Source organism: Osmerus eperlanus, chromosome 15, assembly GCF_963692335.1.
Source record: "Osmerus eperlanus chromosome 15, fOsmEpe2.1, whole genome shotgun sequence".
In the NCBI taxonomy this organism is placed as follows: Eukaryota; Metazoa; Chordata; class Actinopteri; order Osmeriformes; family Osmeridae; genus Osmerus; species Osmerus eperlanus.
The window spans coordinates 3,728,257-3,748,842 of NC_085032.1; the positions used below are offsets into that span (position 1 = coordinate 3,728,257).

Sequence of the window (20,586 nt, forward strand, 5' to 3'; positions counted from 1 at the left end):
TTTAAGACAATTATAAGATACATAGTATATAGATATGTACAGTTAGGTCCATAAATATTTGGACATTGACACAATTTTCATCATTTTGGCTCTGTATACCACCACAATGGATTTGAAATGAAACAATCAAGATGTGCTTTAAGTGCAGACTTTCATCTTTAATTTCAGGGTATTTACATCCAAATCAGGTGAACGGTGTAGGAATTACAATACATTTTATATGTGGCCCCCCCATTTTTAAGGGACCAAAAGTAATTGGACAATTGGCTGCTCAGCTGTTCCATGGCCAGGTGTATGTTATTCCCTCATGGGAGTTCGTTATTTCATTGACAAGGAGCAGATAAAAGTCTAGAGTTCATTTCAAGTATGGTATTTGTGTTTGGAATCTGTTGCTGTCAACTCTCAATATGAAGTCCAAAGAGCTATCACCATCAGTGAAGCAAGCCATCGTTAGGCTGAAAAATCAAAACAAACCTATCAGAGAGATAGCCAAAACATTAGGTGTGGCTCAATCAACTGTTTGGCACATTCTTAAAAAGAAAGAACGCACTGGTGAGCTCAGCAACACCAAAAGACCCGGAAGACCACGGAAAACAACTGTGGTGGATGACAGAAGAATTCTTTCCCTGGTGAAGAAAAACCCCTTCACAACAGTTGGCCAGATCAAGAACACTCTCCAGGAGGTAGGCGTATCTGTGTCAAAGTCAAAAATTAAGAGAAGACTTCACCAGAGTAAATACAGAGGGTTCACCACAAGATGTAAACCATTGGTGAGTCTCAAAAACAGCAAGACCAGATTAGAGTTTGCCAAAAAACATCTAAAAGAGCCTGTACGGTTCTGGAACAACATCCTATGGACAGATGAGACCAAGATCAACTTGTACCAGAATGATGGGAAGAGAAGAGTATGGAGAAGGGAAGGAACTGCTCATGATCCAAAGCATACCACCTCATCAGTGAAGCATGGTGGAGGTAGTGTTATGGCGTGGGCATGTATGGCTGCCAATGGAACTGGTTCCCTTGTATTTATCGATAATGTGACTGCTGACAAAAGCAGTAGGATGAATTCTGAAGTGTTTCTGGCAATATTATCTGCTCAGATTCAGCCAAATGCTTCAGAACTCATAGGACGGCGCTTCACAGTGCAGATGGACAATGACCGAAGCATACTGCGAAAGCAACCAAAGAGTTTTTTAAGGCAAAGAAGTGGAATGTTCTGCAATGGCCAAGTCAATCACCTGACCTAAATCCAATTGAGCATGCATTTCACTTTCTAAAGACAAAACTGAAGGGAAAATGCCCCAAGAACAAGCAGGAACGGAAGACAGTTGCAGTAGAGGCCTGGCAGAGCATCACCAGGGACGAAACCCAGCGTCTGGTGATGTCTATGGGTTCCAGACTTCAGGCTGTCATTGACTGCAAAGGATTTGCAACCAAGTATTAAAAGTGACAATTAGATTTATGATTATGTTAGTTTGTCCAATTATTTTTGGTCCCTTAAAAGGGGGGGGCACATATAAAATGTGTTGTAATTCCTACACCGTTCACCTGATTTGGATGTAAATACCCTGAAATTAAAGCTGAAAGTCTGCACTTAAAGCACATCTTGATTGTTTCATTTCAAATCCATTGTGGTGGTATACAGAGCCAAAATGATGAAAATTGTGTCAATGTCCAAATATTTATGGACCTAACTGTACATCTTTTTTTAAACAGACCATTTACTGCTACATTTGCTGACAGTACCTTCCATAAAGTATGTTATACATTTCAAAAGGTATTCCTGTGTCTAGTTTGCCATTATAAATATGTTTTTGACACTGTTACAATTACCGAAGGTTACTCTTGGTTCCATCCCACAAGTTCCCATTTCTGGCATATTCAGAGCCGGCCTGAAGATCGAAAGCAGCCTGAGAAGTCAAAACATTGAAAGGAGCCTTAACAACAACAACATACAATATATTCTTTATCAAAATAAACATTGATCTGAATGAAAACACATTCACATGGGTCAAACCAGGGAAACCTTTGCGCTGCCATTTCTCATTACACTGTGAAGAACTAGTTTCCATGCATATGTGTGATGTGGTGGTTCTCTGTGGTTACATACCAGGTTAGGTAACAGCCTGTCAGGAAAATCAAGGTAGCAGGTTTCTGTCACCATGGCACACTCAGAACTATGTATGCTAGACTCTGAAACACAGAACATCAAATTACTGCTGTTCCATTGTGACAAGCAAGCCATTATTGAGGGGTTGTGGTGAATCTGGGCCTTACGTGGGGCTCTGGATGTATCCATCTCACATGTTTCTGGCTCCAACAGGTCTTTCTTCCGGCTCAGACATGTAAGAGAAGACCTTCCTTCCCCAGCTCCTACAATAAAGGAATACAGTGAAGTAGAACCTGAGCTCAGGCAGAAAACTCAAGGCTGTATGTGCATCACCAACTAATAACTAAAAGAGCAATCAATGGACATGCCATTTAGCTACTACAATGTTCAGCTATTACTGGCATTTTCTTTCTTTTAATATACAGTATATTGCTTAGAGAAAGTTTTGCTTTAATGGGACAGGTATAGGGGACACAGTAAATGTGAGACAGGGGAGGACATGCAGGGAAAAGGGTTGGATTTGAACCCAGGCCTCTGTGGTAAGGCCTTCGCCCATATGGTCCATGCAGTTATCTGGTCACCGGGGCGCCACATTACAGGTTTTTTCAAAATGTTGTCTTCTACCACATAATGGCAGAGTAGTCAAATCATGACAACATTATGCAGGCCATGGCACAATATTTTATAGTCCCTTAGACATATGGGTAAGAAGCGATGCCACACAGTACACTGGGCAGGTCCCTTGGCATTTCAGAAACCCCTGGATAGGATCCGTCAACACGGGGGAGATGGGAATGGTGGAGGGCAGCGGCAACACAGCTAATACAACAACCGGAAGTGAGTGTACCAGTATCCGTGCTGCATTATATTGTACTTATCGGACGTGGCCCAATGGGCTTGAAGCAGGCTAACACAGGTGGTTAATGAGTGGAATGACGCGTGCTACCCAAGTGCCATGTCTGAACTAGGCTTCACTCACTTATGTGGAACCAAGTTGACTGCATATTGATTCACTTTGTAACATGAAATCATGAATAAAATATTAAAGTTTCATTGACTTTCATTCATCTTGCTGGGCATTTTTTCCAGAGCTGTAGGTTTCAGTTTTTGAAAATTAATGGGAGTTTGTCAACATTCATACAGTCTGACGGAATATACGCATTTCTATTTTTGCAGTGCTGTCATTGTCCCAAGCTCAGTGTTAAATATTTGTGTGTTCGTACCGGTATTGAACAGACCATCGATAGCTAAACTCTGCGTGAGAGACGCAGGCTTTTCATAGTGGACAAGTGCCTCGTTCCTCCTCTTCCTCTTGTTGACTGCTGCCAGACAGATGTGCTTCAGTGGTGAATCTGGGATTACCTCCTCCTGCTCTCCAGACCAGCTGAAAACAGTGTCACTGTAAACACTTCCCAGTCCAGCAGCCCAATTCAATGGAACTTTTATTTTTCTTTCACACTAAATATTATTAACTACATCTCTACATAAACATTCATTAAACCCCTACAATACACATATTATGGATAATATGGGAACAATGTAGTAAATTATTTTGATTTTAGTCATCAAAACTAATAAAATGTACATTCCAGTGCTTTCTGAACTGCCAACCAGGTGTTACTGACCACCCCAGCCAGTCACTATCATGGGACACAAAGACCTGCCCTAACTAGGTGTGAAAGCAACTCACCAAGTTTCCTTCAGTCTATAAAGCTCCATGTTTAGCTTTCTGTTGTCTTCCTGCAGGCTGTCCCTTTCTGCCACTGGGGGAATCAGGATGTAGTGCAAGACACAAGGAAGTAGAATCTTAACTAAGATTGTATGGTGGAAAACTTGCCTAGGTACTACAGATGTATTAACATTTGGGTTGATGATGAAAATGAACATTCAGCCTAACACTGTAAAAGGACACAGAAGTGACCTCCCAAACCCAGTGATGAAAAGATAAAGGATGTATTGTGCCAGTGCATGCAATGAGTGAACCTTTCAGACAAGTGTGGATGAGAAAGAAGGTATGCTGACAGTGATACCAACCTTCTGAGCTTTAGGAACACAGATATTAAGAAGTTGGTGTGAATGTAGTTATTTAGAGTTAGAAAATCCACTGAATAGACTTTAATATTAGGACAAAAAATTTATGTCTTGCAAGACAACTTAATATGAAATATTACTAAGCTTATCAGAATCTCTGATAAGCTACTTTAGGTGTAGTAGTTATTACAGAAGTTTGAGTTTAGATCTTTCAAACATGTACTTATGTGTAAGAACATACTCACTGAGTTTAGAAATGACTTGCAGGCTCTGCTTACTATCATCCTCAGCCTTCACTTGCTTCGTTCTCATGTGTTCATCTGTAACTGTACAGCTGTCACAATTTCCAATACGTAATCTGAGGAGAGACACAGGAGGAACATATATGCTATATCCCTACTACCAGAGGGCTGACTCCCTACCAGCAGACTGCTATATCCCTACCAGCAGAGAGAATGGGAAAGTTGTTTTTAACTTCCATTATTTATTCATAGTAGGCTTGTTCTATATATTATCTGGAATTATATATAGCAAAAATCAATAAAAAAATAAATCCTCCAGGTGAAGATATGGTGTTTGACCCTGAGATGAAATCAGTGGTGCTTACTTAACACTACTGAAATAAATCAGTTCAGGGTTTTTGGTGACAGTATGGAAAGCACATTTCCTGTATTAATAAAGTATACCTACTATTGTAAGATGAACCAAACAATAACATTTACATGTAAAATAAATGTTGTTTAGTCTCCATTTCTATATGTAACTTGAAATACCACTGTGCTTCCAACACTTCCCTAAAATACTCCTATGATAAACTTCATGGAGGCTTCACAAAAGGTAGCCGAGTTGGCATGAAAACTCCTAATGCCCATTGCATTTTCCCTCTTTGTGGTTAGAAGTGTGCTATTAAGATACGATAGAAAGACATAACTTTAAAGACTCCAACCTTTGCTCCAAAACAGTGACTGTATCTTGCAAGACCTTGTTCTCCCCCTGCAGATGCTGGTTCTGCTTGAACAAGCCTTCTAGTTTCTGGGCATCTCTAGGAATTAAACACAAGCATTCAAAAACGGGAGTCAGGTGGCTGAGCGGTGAGGGAATCGGGCTAGTAATCCGAAGGTTGCCAGTTCGATTCCCGGTCATGCCAACTGACGTTGTGTCCTTGGGCAAGGCACTTCACCCTACTTGCCTTGGGGGAATGTCCCTGTACTTACTGTAAGTCGCTCTGGATAAGAGCGTCTGCTAAATGACTAAATGTAAATGTAAATGTAAATACATTTGCAACACATCTAGCTAAATAGAAATATGTATGTATTGCCCTGCTCTGGCAACTGTTTGATCCGGGGAACAATTGCAGAATGACAAGTACTTTATAAATGTTTTGTTTATATTTTGAAACACAGTCATACACTTTCTGCATTTTTTATCAATATCGGAATATTCCAAATCAAAAACACAAAGAACATTGAGTACTTGAACTAGTCTGCCCATCCCAGGATGACAGTGCCCTTAAAGTCATTGAGTGGGTTACTGAAACAGGTAGTTTATATTAGGGCTGTCCCGACTAAGATTTCCTTTGGTCGACCAAGACTCGACTAAAGCGTCTGAAAATCGACTTATCGAAATTTGAAACGCTTTTTTTTTTTTTTCACCCAAAGAAAAAAAAGTACAAACATTTTCCCGATCTGACTCAATGGCTGCTGGACGTTGCAGATTTGGCCGCTAATAGCAGTAGCGGAGCCAGAGGGGTGTCCGGGGTGGCACTGGACACCCCTGACATCTGATGGCCACCCCGGGTGCCACCCCAAAATGTAATTCGCTACTGGAAATTTGATCCTGACTGACATCTTATTTGACCTCTTGTTGAAAGAAGCATTAATTTTGCTGCGTTGTGGTGCATTATTCAAATCGAAGAGAGGCGTTTGTTGCGAGATACAGAAGAATAAGATGAACAGACAGCAGAATATAGAATATTTCCACAGCTCCACAAGCTCTTTTCGCGATTGAAAAAGGCATAATATTTTAAGTATGTTTTAAGGTTTGCATTGGGTTTATGTTTCCTGAACATTTTTTACGAATAGCAGTAGCTGTGTAAGTTGTCCAATAACAGACAAACTGAGACAGTCAGTAGGCTTGTACTCCGATTTTACAGTTTTGTGCGTGTGCGGCTTATATTTCGAAGCAGTTTATAATCCGGTTTTAGAACAAAAAAGTGGCTTTGTCTCAAGATCTCTATAGATCGTGCAGCTAATTTAATGCTCAACACTTGAACGGGGGCTTATTACTTGAAAGGGGAATTATTTAGGCTACTGTGTTGTCTTAGTTACACTATCAGGGCTTGGAAATACAGTGACTTCCTAAAGTAGGCAAATGGCTAGTAGAACATAACATTTCATAATAATTTCAGTTAATCAAACAGCTGCAAGACCCAGTGAAATGTTATAGGCTAGCTAGCAAAATAACGCTAGCATCGCTAACAACATTACTCATTCAACTTTGGTAGTGTAACCAAGCTCTTTGTAAGTTTGTTTTAGATCTAATTGTATATGATCGTGTGGACAATAAGACACGGACGCAATCTCTTTTCATAACTTGTATTTTACCACTGCTCTTCTTGCCATCGCTATTCGAACAGCCCTCACTGATTTCACAAATGCGTTCAGCATCAAGCCTACGGCAACTCCCGAGGGACAAAACACCCTTGTCACATAGAAAGGTCTGCTACAGTAGGCTATCCTCAGGATTTGCAAGTTAGCTAAACTTATACTATATCTAAAATAATTTGCTAGACATAAAAATGGATTCTGCCACTAAATGAGTGACGTGGCTTTATTTCTGGACATACTATCCACAACCGGTGTGTTACACAATGCTGTAGATCGCTTATACTCGTGCATTGCTCTTGGTACGCAGAATGCCCTGCGGCAAGCTGAAAACCTTCTAAGTTAAGGGCATTAGCTTAGTTAAATAAGCATTGTTTGGAGTTATATAGTTGTGTTCGTTCCGTTTTGAAATGTGTAATGCTATGATCTTTAGATCATTTGAGTGTTCACCCTGATTGGGAGTGGTCCGCTCAACGTTAACCGGCGCAATGGTAACTTTGTTTGCTTTCAAAGTGCATCTGATATTGCAGTGCGGTTTATACTCCGATTTACAAACACAAAGTGCTCATTCTGGGGGGGTGCGCCTTATACACAAACACGATGCGGCTTATTTTCCGAAAAATATGGTAATCAGATAGACGAGAGATCGGTTCCCAATTTAGCCTAACATTGTGTTTACATCTGTGTTAGTAGGTTTAATAAATAATACCTGCATTGTGTACTAGCTTGTACACTGACATTCTAAAATTATACATCCAAAGGGTTTCTTATCACACAGATTTAATGTGGTCTTGTTTAGGCCAATTCCCAAACTTTTCTTTGCTATTAGTTAACATGATATATATGAACATAAATATTATACTGTAAATTTGTAATGTTTTTGGGCACCAAGTTATTTATATTTTTCAAGTCCATTTCTGCTTGATTTCTGCTACCTGTCAAGTCAAATTGCAGTGTTTTTTTGGGTGTGTAAATTCACTTTGTTTTGTAAATAAATTATGCACTGTGTTTTTTCTGTAACACAGAAATGCTATTATAAGTTCCTGGTGCTTGATATTTTTTTCCAAACAATATTTTGGATGTTCCAGCACTTATAGACCCAGATTATACTGTATATATTAATGAAAACAGTGACCCAAGACTCTGGACTATGGACCCCTGAAGTAGCCTTGGCCACCCCATGTATAAAACTCTAGTTCCGCCACTGGTTAATAGCCTACTAATAATAAGACTTGTATCACCAGTCCTGTTGTAACCAAATGCCGATGGTATTTAGTATCTCTTACAACGTACTACAAATTAAAAATATTGTTTGTTTAACATGCAAATCATCCGAGCGGGCTGATCACTGCCTGAAAAAGTGCAGCATGCGAACTTAGAAGCAGAGTGGGGAACGGTGCAACAGAGAAAGATTTAGTTGTTTTGGCCGGAGAAGATAAGGTCATTCGATTTGGATCTGATTCTTATAATAGGCATATTCATTTTTCAACCCAGCATGTTAGCATGAGCAAAGTAGGCCAATTTACAGGTTTCAGGTGGTAGGCTGCATCATATTCAACGTCGAACTATGAAAAATAAACCGTTGTTGGCAGAGTTTGCATTCAACGTTTTTTGAGTCACCCGGTACTTTGTAAATGTACTTTAATGAAATGCTGCCATACCACAGATTTCTTTGCCATTTTGCCAAATAACATCGACATAGTAGGCTATGGCAGAGTTTGTAGTTTGGCAGGCAATTGTGCTCGTGCCGTGTGCAAAAAAAAACAAAAAGCGCAGATTAACAAAAGGGAAAACAGTAACACCTTTTATTTTACATTATATATTTTTTGATTTGCTTTATTTGTCTGCCACCTTCGCCCCCAGCCCTTCCAAGCCGACCCAGAGCCGGTCGCAGCGCACCACCAACGGGGGAAATGCGCCCGGCGGGGGCCAAGCCCGACCGGGGAGGGGTCCCACGAGGGGATCCCCACACACTGGAACGGCCGACCCTGACCCGCCGAGTTGAATCCCCCGGGAAGACTGCACGGACCCCACCCGTTTACCTCTCAACGGATAAATACCACTACTCTGCCATAAGGCAGCTCGGCTAAAAAAATCTTCGTCGACCGAGAGCATATCGACCAGAAAATCGACTAGTCGACTGAGTGGGGACAGACCTACTTAATATATACATTTACAAGTAAGTATTACAAAAAGTGTGTAGTATAATAAAAGCATAAAAAAGCATAATCGGTCAAGTTAACGAAAATGTACTTACAAACATCGCTTCTTTTTCAGGTGGTTCACTTTTTCTTGTAATCCTAAAGAAACACACGGACGGATCTATTAATGAAGGAATACAGAAGCTCAACACAATAACAATATTGGACCCCTGAAAGACACTTCAAACCAAAATTTTATTTGTGGTTTTGGACCTTCTGATCTGAGTTGCGTGTCTCATAAATTAACTGTATGGAAGGATTGTCTGAGTGAGTATGTAGCTGCAGTATGCTGCATCAGTGATCATCTGTTTTGTATCTCAATTACAAACTAGAGAGGGTACAATTTCTGGGGAAATTGTAGGGTGTGCTTGCTTGCGTCGGTTGCAGGTGGGTCCGTCCCCTTAAGTTTTTCCCTTCTAGTGATATTTTCAAGCATTTACCCTACTCATATTGCATAATTCATGAAGAACCCCCTTTGAAACAAGCGAACCCCCTTTGAAACAAGCGAACCCCCTTTAAAACAAGCGAACCCCCTTTAAAACAAGCGAACCCCCTTTGAAAAAAGCGAACCCCCTTTGAAACAAGCGAACCCCCTTTGAAACAAGCTACTGTAACAACGTTGTCACTGGCAGTATTTCAGATGGAATTGCGATTCAAACAGTACCGTCTGCTAACTGAAAATATGCCCCCCAAAACGTAAATACGTTTGACATTAATTAAGGGGAAAATTGCTATTCAAAAGAAGTTTGCTAGAGGCAAGCTAGCTGCTGTTGCTAGCCACACTTCACTGATTGTTTGAAAGCGCCGGAAATTAGAATGTTTCTTTTGACAAAGTTGTCTGAGGCTAACGTCAAAACAAGACGTGGTTTCACTCAAATTCCAAGTTTTACACAAATCACAAAAATATGCTGACCCACTGGCTGTCTTTGCAATTGCCATATCTTTAAAACACTGCCCTCCTTATGATTTTTGGTGTAGTATTGACCCTGGTACAAAATTAAGAAAATACTCAGACGCAGATCGACAACAGCTGCCGCAATCGTCAATGGAGGCTGACGGGGCTCTCACGTAGCAAACAAATAAGTTTTTACAGCAACCTACATTAAAATCTCACCACCTGGCAGTCTTCACAATAGTGATATCGTCATAACTTTGCCATCCTTCTGTTTTTTGGTGTAGAATTGACCGAACTATAAAATTAGTCATTTTGATTACTAAAGGGTTATAGTAGTATTTTCGTAAATTATGAAAATACTACTATGACGCTTTCTAGCATGGCTTCCGCCTAAGACTAGGCCATAGGTGTCAAACACAAGGCCCCGCAGGCCACATCCAGCACGGCGTACAATTATATCCGGCCCGCAAGATAATTTTATATATATATATATATATATATCTTTTTTTAAATCGCCTGGCTATATGAAGCTAGCCTGGTCCTAACCAGACTCGTACATTTCATTTGTACAGAGAGTCTGGCCTCGCTCCATTGACAAGCGTTGACTTCCTTGTAGGCGGGTACTCTGTTGAAGTTTAAAACAATTGGATCTGCCCAGAGCCACTCTGATCTGCCATAACCAATCGCTAGCGTTCGCCTTAGCCAATTCCTTCACCACTACTGTAACAGAGCTAGCTGCCGTAGCTGGTAAACCAAACTGTTCCCGAACCCCGTGGGGAGGAGGGCCACAACATCATGGCTACCAACAAAACTCAGCAAAACTTGTTCTTGCTCCGGCTTTAGTTTATAGATATTCGGCAGTGTTGCACAACACAAACTAGCGCACAACATCAACGTCATCGTTCTCAGTCACTCCCTCTGTTTGCTGATTCGCCGGTAGAAAATCTACCGGAGACATCTGACTTACGTACCTCATGGCCAGACCTAGTACAGAAGCAAAATCAAAATTGAGCGGAAGTACGTAGGAGGGCAGAGCCAGGCTAATGTGAAGCACCAATAGCACACAAACTACAAATCCCATAATGCAGCGCAACACCTGCCTTATCGAATAGGCTACCTGCGATCATTTGCGTGTCAACGACCCTAATTTAAAATTAAAGCTAGCCCCTAACAATGGCCAAGAGAAAAGTTGAAAACAGAGCCTTTCAAAACCAGTGGGAGAATGAATATATGTTTACTGAAATTGCCGGTAAACCCGTGTGTCTCATTTGCGGAGGTGATGTGGCTGTAATTAAGGAGTATAATCTAAGAAGGCACTATGAGACAAAACATCAGGACAAGTTAAAAAACCTGGATGCAGAGCAGAAGCTACAGAAGGTAGAGGAGTTGAAGAGGAACCTGACATCTCAGCAGACGTTTTTCACCAAAGCGAAATCACAAAGTGAAGCTGCTGTAAAAGCAAGTTTTATTGTGGCAGAGGAGATAGCCAAATCAGCCAGGCCATTTACCGAGGGAGAGTTTCTGAAGAGCTGCATGATGAAAGTGTGCAACGTCATGTGTCCAGATAAAAAGCAGGTGTTTGCAAATGTAAGCCTTAGCAGAAATACAGTTGCTGATCGGGTTTGTGATGGCCACTGATTTGAAAACACAGTTGATTGAAAGAGGGAAAGACTTTGTTGCATACTCCCTTGCTGTGGACGAAAGTACTGACACGACTGAAACTGCACAGCTGGCCATCTTCATCCGTGGAGTGGACTCCAGGTTGTGCGTTAGAGGAAATATTGGACATTAAATCGATACACGGGACAACAAAAGGAAAAGACATCTATGAAAATGTTTGTCAAAGTGTAACCGACATGAAAATGCCTTGGGACAAACTTGGACTAGTGGGAAGGATGCGCTTCAAGATGCGGGAGGAGAACTGTGCTCGTGAGTTGACAGCATATCACTGCATCATACACCAAGAAGCACTGAGTGGTAAAGTCCTAAAAATGGATCATGTGATGAACACTAACGCAAACCGTAAACTTCATCAGAGCACAAGGTTTAAATCACCGCCAAGTCTTTTCTGCGGGAAATAGATTCAGAGTTTGCCGACATGCCTTATCATACAGCGGCGAGGTGGCTAAGCCGGGGAAAAGTTCTCAATAGACTTTTTGCGCTGGGCGAGGAAATCTGTCAGTTCATGGAAAGTAAAGGAAAAGACTCCACAGTTCTGTGGGATGAAAAGTAGAAATGTGAGTTGGCGTTTCTGGCTGACATTACTACGCATCTCAACGTCTTAAACCTTCAGCTCCAGGGACGGGAGCGCATGATCACTGATGTGTATGATGCAGTGAAGGCATTTCAAGTGAAGCTGCGCTTATGGGAGACACAAATGCACCAATGCAACTTGTCTCACTTTCCCTGTTGCCAAGTCATGTTGAACCAAGTTAGCGCCACAGTGTTCCCAAATGCCCACTTTGCTGATAAACTGAGCGCACTTCGCACTGAGTTCGCACGGCGCTTTGGTGACTTTGAAGCACAGAAAAGTAATTTTGAGCTGCTTCGCAACCCATTTGCCGTCAACGTGGAAACTGCACCTGTACAGATGCAGATGGAGCTGACAGAGCTGCAGTGTAACAGGGAACTAAAGGCAAAGTATGACAATGTGGGGCCCGCCGAGTTCCTTTGCTTCATTCCTGAAGCAATGCCCCAGCTCCGTCAACACTGTGCATGTTTGGCAGCACATACCTGTGTAAGCAGCTGTTCTCTGTGATGAAAATTAACAAAACATCACACAGGAATCGTCTCACTGATGAACACTTGGGGCCCGTTCTCCGTACGTCGCTAACTCAGTTAGCTGGATTTGATTGTTGACGATTTGTCATTATCTTGGATTGTTCGGTTCTTAGAAGCTCATCCTGGACTTGCTGTCATAGCAACAGGTCCGTAAGTTTAAACATGCTCGGGAGCAGGTTTATTTTATGTAAACACGAATAGATTGAGGCTTTACAAGCAGAGGTGATACAGGAAGTCTGTCACAGACATGTCTTGTCCGTTTTTACTACAGGAACCTGTTGCAGAAGGTGCAAGAATAATTAGCAGAATTTAACATGAAACCAAATTAATTGCTCATTGCGTGATAGATAGGCTCCTTAAGCACAGCGATATGCTAGCCTATACTTTTTGAGAGGATAGCCTATCGTTTTTTTGTGAGGGTGTCATTGGGTGTGCTCAAGCCTTCGGCGAGAGCACAACCTTTGTTCTCTCACATATATATTATTATTATTATTTTTATTTCTTTTTGCCCCCCTAAAACTCAGTCAATATTTGGCCTACATAGACAACGTAGGTGTCAAAAGTTTCGTCTTGGTAGCGATTGAGTTGCTTCTATTGGAATTTATGTTCCGTTGCATGGTTTAGGCTCAAGTTAAGTTTTTGTGGCGAAAAGTGAAGCTAACGGTGGCTAATTTGCTAGCCACAGTCACTGACGTTACTAACGTCACTAACGTCACGAAAACACGCGTGACTACCTTTGGCAGAACATTCGTTTCGCATCTGTTAACTTGGGGGATAGCTAGGCTAACTATAGCTTTACTGCAAGGCAGCTGCAGAAACGCCACAAGCAAAGAGGCCAGGGTGATAACTATTTACTCATTTTACTTTGTGATATGACACACAATTGTCATGTGTAATGTACAGTATAAGCTGATATTATTAAGGAAGTACATCTACTTTCGGAAACAGTAGTCTACTATTTCACTGAAGTATTAGCATCATGACATTAGCCTGTGTTGCCCGGGCAACACATACTACAGTGGTCTATGATGTAGCGTTATCTGTTTTCAATCGTTAAAATAAACATTCCTCACATATACATTTTCGTTGTAGGGTTTATTCTGACATTAGTAAACGATTTGTTGGTGAAATTACCATTACCTGTGGTTTCAAACCAGTGTAGCTCACTGCAACGCTGTAGCTTACGTGAGACGCACTACAAAAACATCTACACTACACAGCTGTTTAGGAAATCAAACGGCGACAGAACATGTTCGGCACTCCCCTTACTTAAATCAAAAGTCTATCTAACTACTAACCTGAACTTCATTGCCACAGCCTAAACGTTGTCAATCTGTTCATGAAAATAATTAATTTCATCTTAAACCGTACAACGGAACGTTAAATCCAATTCAACCAACGCAATCGCTACCAAGACGAACACAGCAGTAGTCTAGTACTGTACCGTAGTAGTACAATTTACCGGGGCAGCTTCTCCACACAGGGCTATATCGCATTTTGCGTTGTTACTGACAATGATCGCTACCAGTGAGCTTTTTATGAATGAGCGATTTTCCACTAAATAAATGTCAAGCTTATTTACGTTTTGGGGGGCATATTTTCAGTTAGCAGATGGTACTGTTTGAATCGCGATTCCATCTTCTACTGCCGGGTAACGTCGTAGAATAATCTTCAAAGGGGGTTCTTTATTAATGAATGAATGCAATGAGTAGGCTAAATGCCTGAAAATATCATGAGAAGGGAAAAACTTAAAATGACGTTTAAATCATAGAGATTAGGTCAATTTTTACACCGGTCTGCCCAATTTATTCGTTTTGTTTCAACGATGAGGCTGCCTCTTGCAGGGGAAATAAGACATCTATTTCATTCTACACTTCACTCGTATTTTCAGTTGTAAATGAGCAGCAAAAAAAAAAAGCTTTTAAATCTATGTCATCTTTATAAATAATAAGTATGCATTTTTATATAAAATATACAGAAATATCAGTTGTAAAAATGTCATTCAAAAACGGACCCCTGTGCAACCGACGCAAGCAAGCACACCCTACAATTTCCCCAGAAATTGTACCCTCTCTAGTTTACATTACAATACATTTGTTGAAACCACATCATATGACATTAAACATGATAAATGAAAATATGAAAGTATGAAAATAAAAAAAACATAGGCCTAGCTTACTGTAATAAGCGATAAAACGCGTCACTCCTCTACATTTAATTTGGTCTGCTACTTTTTGCCAGCCCTCTTTCTTGGATTTTGCAGACTTTGAGGTGTTCCCTGGCGTTCTGATAAAATCTTCAAATTCAGAGTAACCTTCGAGCAAGCTGTTGCTCTGTTGGCTCTGTTGCGGAAAAAACAGGGCGCTCATTTTGGCCACGGTGAGCAGCCATAGACTAATGTGAGCAGCCAATAGCAGCGTTGCTGATCAAGGTTTCTACTATCGATACATACCCCCTTTTAGACCAACGTATAACTCAATCCAGCTATACTAATCATGTTTCTATGATTTTAACTGTTACTTAAAAGCACCATTTTAATTTATATTTTCAGATTTTTTCCCAGCATGTTCATATTTTGAATTTGTGTAATTTTGACAGGAGATATTTTTTTTTTTGAATGATATTGTATTTTGCCTGTTTCGATTCAAATTAATGTTCAAAAAACGTTTAGTTTTAGTCAGTTAAATAAATGTTTATCCGGTTCGGCCCACGACCTAAAGTGTCCTTTGAGTTTCGCCCCCCAGTGGGATTGAGTTTGACACCCCTGGACTAGGCGGTCTCTTGGGCGACCCGCACTAGCTCAAATTACAAAGACTTTCACAACCTAAATCAAAAATCCAAGATTGCAGTTCCACTCGAAATCGCTTTCTCAGCAAAGCCCAATGGTTGGGAATTTTTTGGGGTGGCATTTTTCACTCAATCCAAGCTCCAGCTCAAACTTGCGTGCTAGAACGTCTCTATCACGTTGTATCCATGCGTCGTTGCTAACGTGTGCTGATGTTGTGACGTAGGCTAGCACTGAGTACCCTTTGTTGACTGAAGGCACTTTTTGCCACAAAAACGTAATTTCAACTTAAACCATGCAACGGAACGTAAATAAAAATACAAGCAACTCAATCGCTAGCAAGACGAAACTTTTGACATCAACGTTGTCTATGTAGTCCAAATATTGACAGATCCTTAGGGGTGGGAAAATAAATAATAATAATATATATGTGAGAGAACAATGGTTGTGCTCACTGAAGGCGTGAGCACACCCAATGAGGTCTCAAACTAAACATTTTCCGTTTCATATTGTCATAGCCAAGACCCTCAAGATGAGGATATAGTTTTTACTCAATTTTGGAAATTTTCTTTTCAGAAAAGTTAGCGGTCATATGATGGCCACACAATGCTAGTGTTTCATTTTCATCTGTCCACCTACATTGCATTCAGTAAGTATTACCAATTATATTTGGAAGGTTTGCACATGGAGTCAGTCCCCACTTTGCTTCTAAAACTGTGATTGGGTATCTTTAACAAGTGTAATAATAGAATAGTATATAAAATCATAGTTCAGTTTAAAGATCCCATCCCGAAATTCAGCCTTGGTGCAAAATTACAGCCACTACGAGCAGTCCCACAATGAGCTTTCCTCAGGACGTGCCATTTCTGTGTCTGTAGCTTAAATGCTATGAGGAAGAAAGAGGCTGGGCTAACTGCCATTCTTCGCTCGTTTGCAAGCCATGATGTCTCGAGGAAAACCAATATTGCGCTCGCACGTTCGTAGCTCATTCTCATTGGTGGGCCAAATTCTATGTGCGGGCAAAGTAGAAAAGGGGGAGGTAACCGTCGCTCTTATGACGTCATAAAACCAGCATTTTCAAAACTGAGGGTTTCAGCTTTCATTTTTTCAAAGGCGGAGAAGAATACCCAGGGCTTGGTTTACACCTATCGAAATTTCTAGCCACTGGGGGACCAATGGCAGGCTAGGGGAACTCATTAATGTTAGATAACCTCCTAAAGTGAACATTTCATGTCATGGGACATTTAAATGAGCCATTTTATTCATAGCTGAAGAACGTCAGAGCCGACCCGATTGCGAATCGTAAATATTCAACATCCTGATGTGTGGGGAGAACTCAAGGAAAAAACAAAAATTATCACGTGAAACTAAACAATATCCAATCATAAAGCAAGCTGAGAGAAGACGGAAGCATAACAAACGCAGTCACGGCGCAGCACAAAGTTAAATGGAATCGATTTGTGGCAACAGCAAACCCTTTTCTTTTTTCCCCATGAATTTTATGTGAAAATCATTCCAAACACCATCATTGCAATTTCTTCCTGCATATCGTCCGCCATGCTTAATATTAAATCTCGAGAGATTTTGCAGATTTCCTGGGTTCACAGTCGGGACACTGATTGAAAATCTGTTTGTGTATGGTGTGGTGTGCTTAGGACAGGTTAGGGGGTGGACTTTGCTGTATTTTACTTTCTTTGCTTTGGACCCATCCAGACCCTTTTCCGTACCATTACCGTGGCTAAATAAATGCCCCTTGGGTAAACGGTAAAACTGTGTCCTTGCTCGCACCCACGACTCCATGCGTCTTTTTCTGACTGCTGGGGGTCCTTGAGCAGCGAGGTGTAGCCTCCCTATCGGGGGTAGTGCGTGACACTATTGTACAGCACTTTGGCTAACAGCAGTTATTTTAAAATGTATTTTATAAAATTGACTACGGGGACTACTGTAAAGTCCCCGTCTAGTTTTGTATCATGTGTGTATCTACTTGTATTGTTTAGTATACACTAACATTAATTTGACTGAATCTGGACCTGTATTCTACTGAAATAAAACCATGGTTGACGATCAGTGGACTCCTGAGGGCCTTCATGGGATTACTTTTTATCCCCATTCAACATCAGAACGATGCAGAATTGAAGTAGACTGGGAACCTAAATGTAATATGGTACCAATGTGATACCAAATGTACCGAACCTAAGTGTGCACATGTAAAATATATAGACAGGGTTTCCCGCAGCACTTTGCAGTTAAGGCGGCCGCCTAAGCAACACGCCCTTAACTACGTTGTAAAAAAAAAACTTTTATAATTTTATGAGCGATAACCGCCGTGTTACTCTGTCCTGTTTTCTCCCTTTCATTCCAAAACGTGACGAACTCCAGTCTCCCTTCTCTGCAGAAAGCATAAAAATGCGTTTGAGGAAAAACGTTTTGCCACCTTAACTAACACATTTTCGGACCCTGATATATATATATATATATATATATATATACACATACATATATATATATGTATATATGGTGGGCCGTTAACGCGCTGGGTTAACGTGAGACTTATCGGGCGATTAAAAAAATATCGCCGTTAATCTATTCTCAAAGTTGGGTTGGGAGCTGGGTCTGTACTACGCAAGCTATGATGACTTTCACCTTGATATTTTAGTATGTATACCAAGCCGAATTGCACTGTAGGGGGCGAGAACGAGTCTTCGAACCTGTGTGTATGCCTTGTGTATGAAATTATCACATCAAACGTGACGGGCTAACATGGATGCAGCTATGAAGCCGCCTGGTTTGCTTCAGGGAAAGTTTCTTTTTAAGAAGCTTCCCAATGGAAACCTCGACAAGACTAAGGTTGTTTGCACCTTGTGCTATGCGGAATTAGTTTACTGTAGGAGCTCTTCAAGTCTCAAATACCACCTAAACGCAAAGCATCCCTTAGCTAATGCGGAAGATGCCGGGCCAAGCACTGATGTAGCGCAGGGGAAGAGTCGTCGTCAAACTACTGTTTGAGTGCAACCGAGGCAAGCCCATCAGCACAGCTCTATCAGCCAAGCTAACTAATCTAATAAACACAAGTACATCTTATTGAACATAATTTATTTTCATCACCAATTATCATATTAGAACAGCTTTCTCAAGCAGTTTGTGATGCATTTTGGAAACAGGAGATGAGCTCCTGGTCTAATGCGCCACCTGGCTTGAGAAACCCATTCTCAAAGACTTACTTTTAGTCATTATTTGGGTAGCACACATATTCTGAATGCCTTCGGCGGAATTTGAATGAGCCATTTTAATCTAGATTAACGCCAAGATTTTCATATCCCTTCACCTTTTCCATGTTACAGCCTTACTTTTTTATTAGTGGTGGGCATAGATAACATTTTTTGACTTCCCTGTAAATAATCATCTGAGCCACAAACCTGTGCCGGCATTAAGTACCTTCTAGTGCATCGTCATGACACTCTTTAAGTTGAGTCCATAGATTGTGAAAGTTGCTGCAGGTCTCCAAACCTCTGCTGGAGGGAGCACTGTCCCTGCTGAGCCCAGGACGGCTCATCATCCAAAACAGCTTTCAATGTGGTCAGTTCAACTCCATCCAGTATGAACTTTGCTGGGAAGAGCAAGAGCAAGCATGACATGAATGAGCAAGCAAACGCATGGCAAGAGAAAGACTAAAGAGGTTGTTACGACATTGGGCTTTGATCTGAAGGCCGATTTATACTACTCCGTTTTCATGGACACGTGGAACGCCCTCTCTGAGCCCCTCGGAGAGCTCTACGTGCACCTCCTGATTTTCCTGTCTGTCCGTCCGTCTTTTTTACGGATACCCCTTGGCTGTGATTGGTCCGTATTAAGAACCGTTTGCGTCAGGTGCGGGGTTGCCGTGACCAACAAGACGAACAGAATCCTTTGACCGCCATTGCTGTAAGTTTTTACAATTCATATTTCAGCTAAACAGTACATGTAAATCAGCATCTGAATTAAAATGTGACGAGAAATGGGCAGTGTAGTTGCTGAAAATGTGCTTATGTTATTGATGAAACGGCTAATTCGTAAATTTGCTCAGACTTTAAGATAACCTAGCTAGCATCGCAGTGCAGCGCCACCTACTCTTCTGGCGGTGAATTGTTTTCAGCACCCACAGCCTTCGGAGTACTATAAATTCAACAAATCCGTCCGACTCCGTCCGTCTGTCTGTAACGGAGTCGGAGTAGTATAATTCGGCCTTTAGGGACAATCTTGATTATGCTAATGCTTCTGGCAGTAGTCACATTGTTCATTATACGGATAGAATAACTGACTGATTTAATGAGTTGCATTTTACCCAGAACAATCCCAATTAAAGCGAAACATTGTGGACTTCTGTATGGTCAAACATACATGGTTCCCACACTTTCTAAAACATCTCATTCAAGCACTTTTCAAGAACTTTCCATGACCAATTCCCTCAAATTCTAAGGACCCAACACGGCATAGTTTTAGGCATGGAGTAAGGTTAATTACTGTTCTGACACTGATCATTTCTTTAATGAGAACTAGCAGGCTTTACAGAAGCTTGCGGACAATTACAAAGAGAGAGGCTTGAATGTGTGGACACAATTGTACTGTGCTACAGTGAATGCAGACCCTTGTCTCTCGCCTTCTGTAAGTCAGCACAGCATTTCAATTTCTATTCTTACGGAAAATAAGCTAAACTCTGCTAAGTTAAACAAAGACATGAGACATTACTAAATAACTGTAGACTATTTATACTGTAATTAACTTTATTTATGAATTGTATTTTTTATGAAAAACCCTACTTTCCTTAAAGACTGATGATTATACTAACAATAATATCACATAAGTTACACACCTATAGGAAAAATAACATTCGAATATAAGTAATTTGGATCAACATTACTGCAGCTCTTCTGCATTCACACAGGAAACGGTCTTGTCAAGGCTTCAAGCAATTCACACTAGGATACTATTGGCTAATGAACATGGCTAGTTACTTAGCTGGAAGCACATAGCTAATTTTGTCAACCCCCAACACACAGCTTGTGAACAGCAGAATGTTGTAGAGTTGAATCGACACACTGCCAATGTGTCTAGTAGTAAACTAGGCTTCCATCAAGATACCATATTTTACGGAAAATAAGCCGCGGCTTGTACTTCGATTTTACAGTTTTCTTGTGCGGCTT

At 41.0% G+C, this 20,586-nt stretch overlaps 1 protein-coding gene across 3 annotated transcripts in view; it reads right to left on the reverse strand.

The window, feature by feature from the left end:
• Positions 1-20,586, reverse strand: part of rbbp8 (retinoblastoma binding protein 8) — a 35,882-nt gene that overhangs the window by 2,625 nt on the left and 12,671 nt on the right. For 2 of the 3 annotated variants that reach the window (XM_062479036.1, XM_062479038.1), the window contains exons 2-10: positions 18,842-19,013; positions 9,002-9,044; positions 5,088-5,183; positions 4,387-4,499; positions 3,801-3,873; positions 3,334-3,494; positions 2,278-2,373; positions 2,111-2,193; positions 1,834-1,910 (exon numbers count right to left, since the gene is read on the reverse strand). In XM_062479036.1, the coding sequence (XP_062335020.1) occupies positions 1,834-1,910; positions 2,111-2,193; positions 2,278-2,373; positions 3,334-3,494; positions 3,801-3,873; positions 4,387-4,499; positions 5,088-5,183; positions 9,002-9,044; positions 18,842-18,962 (863 nt within the window). In that variant the 5' untranslated portion in view covers positions 18,963-19,013. The remainder of the gene's footprint in view (positions 1-1,833; positions 1,911-2,110; positions 2,194-2,277; positions 2,374-3,333; positions 3,495-3,800; positions 3,874-4,386; positions 4,500-5,087; positions 5,184-9,001; positions 9,045-18,841; positions 19,014-20,586) is intronic. The other variant, XM_062479037.1, reaches the window with a different exon arrangement.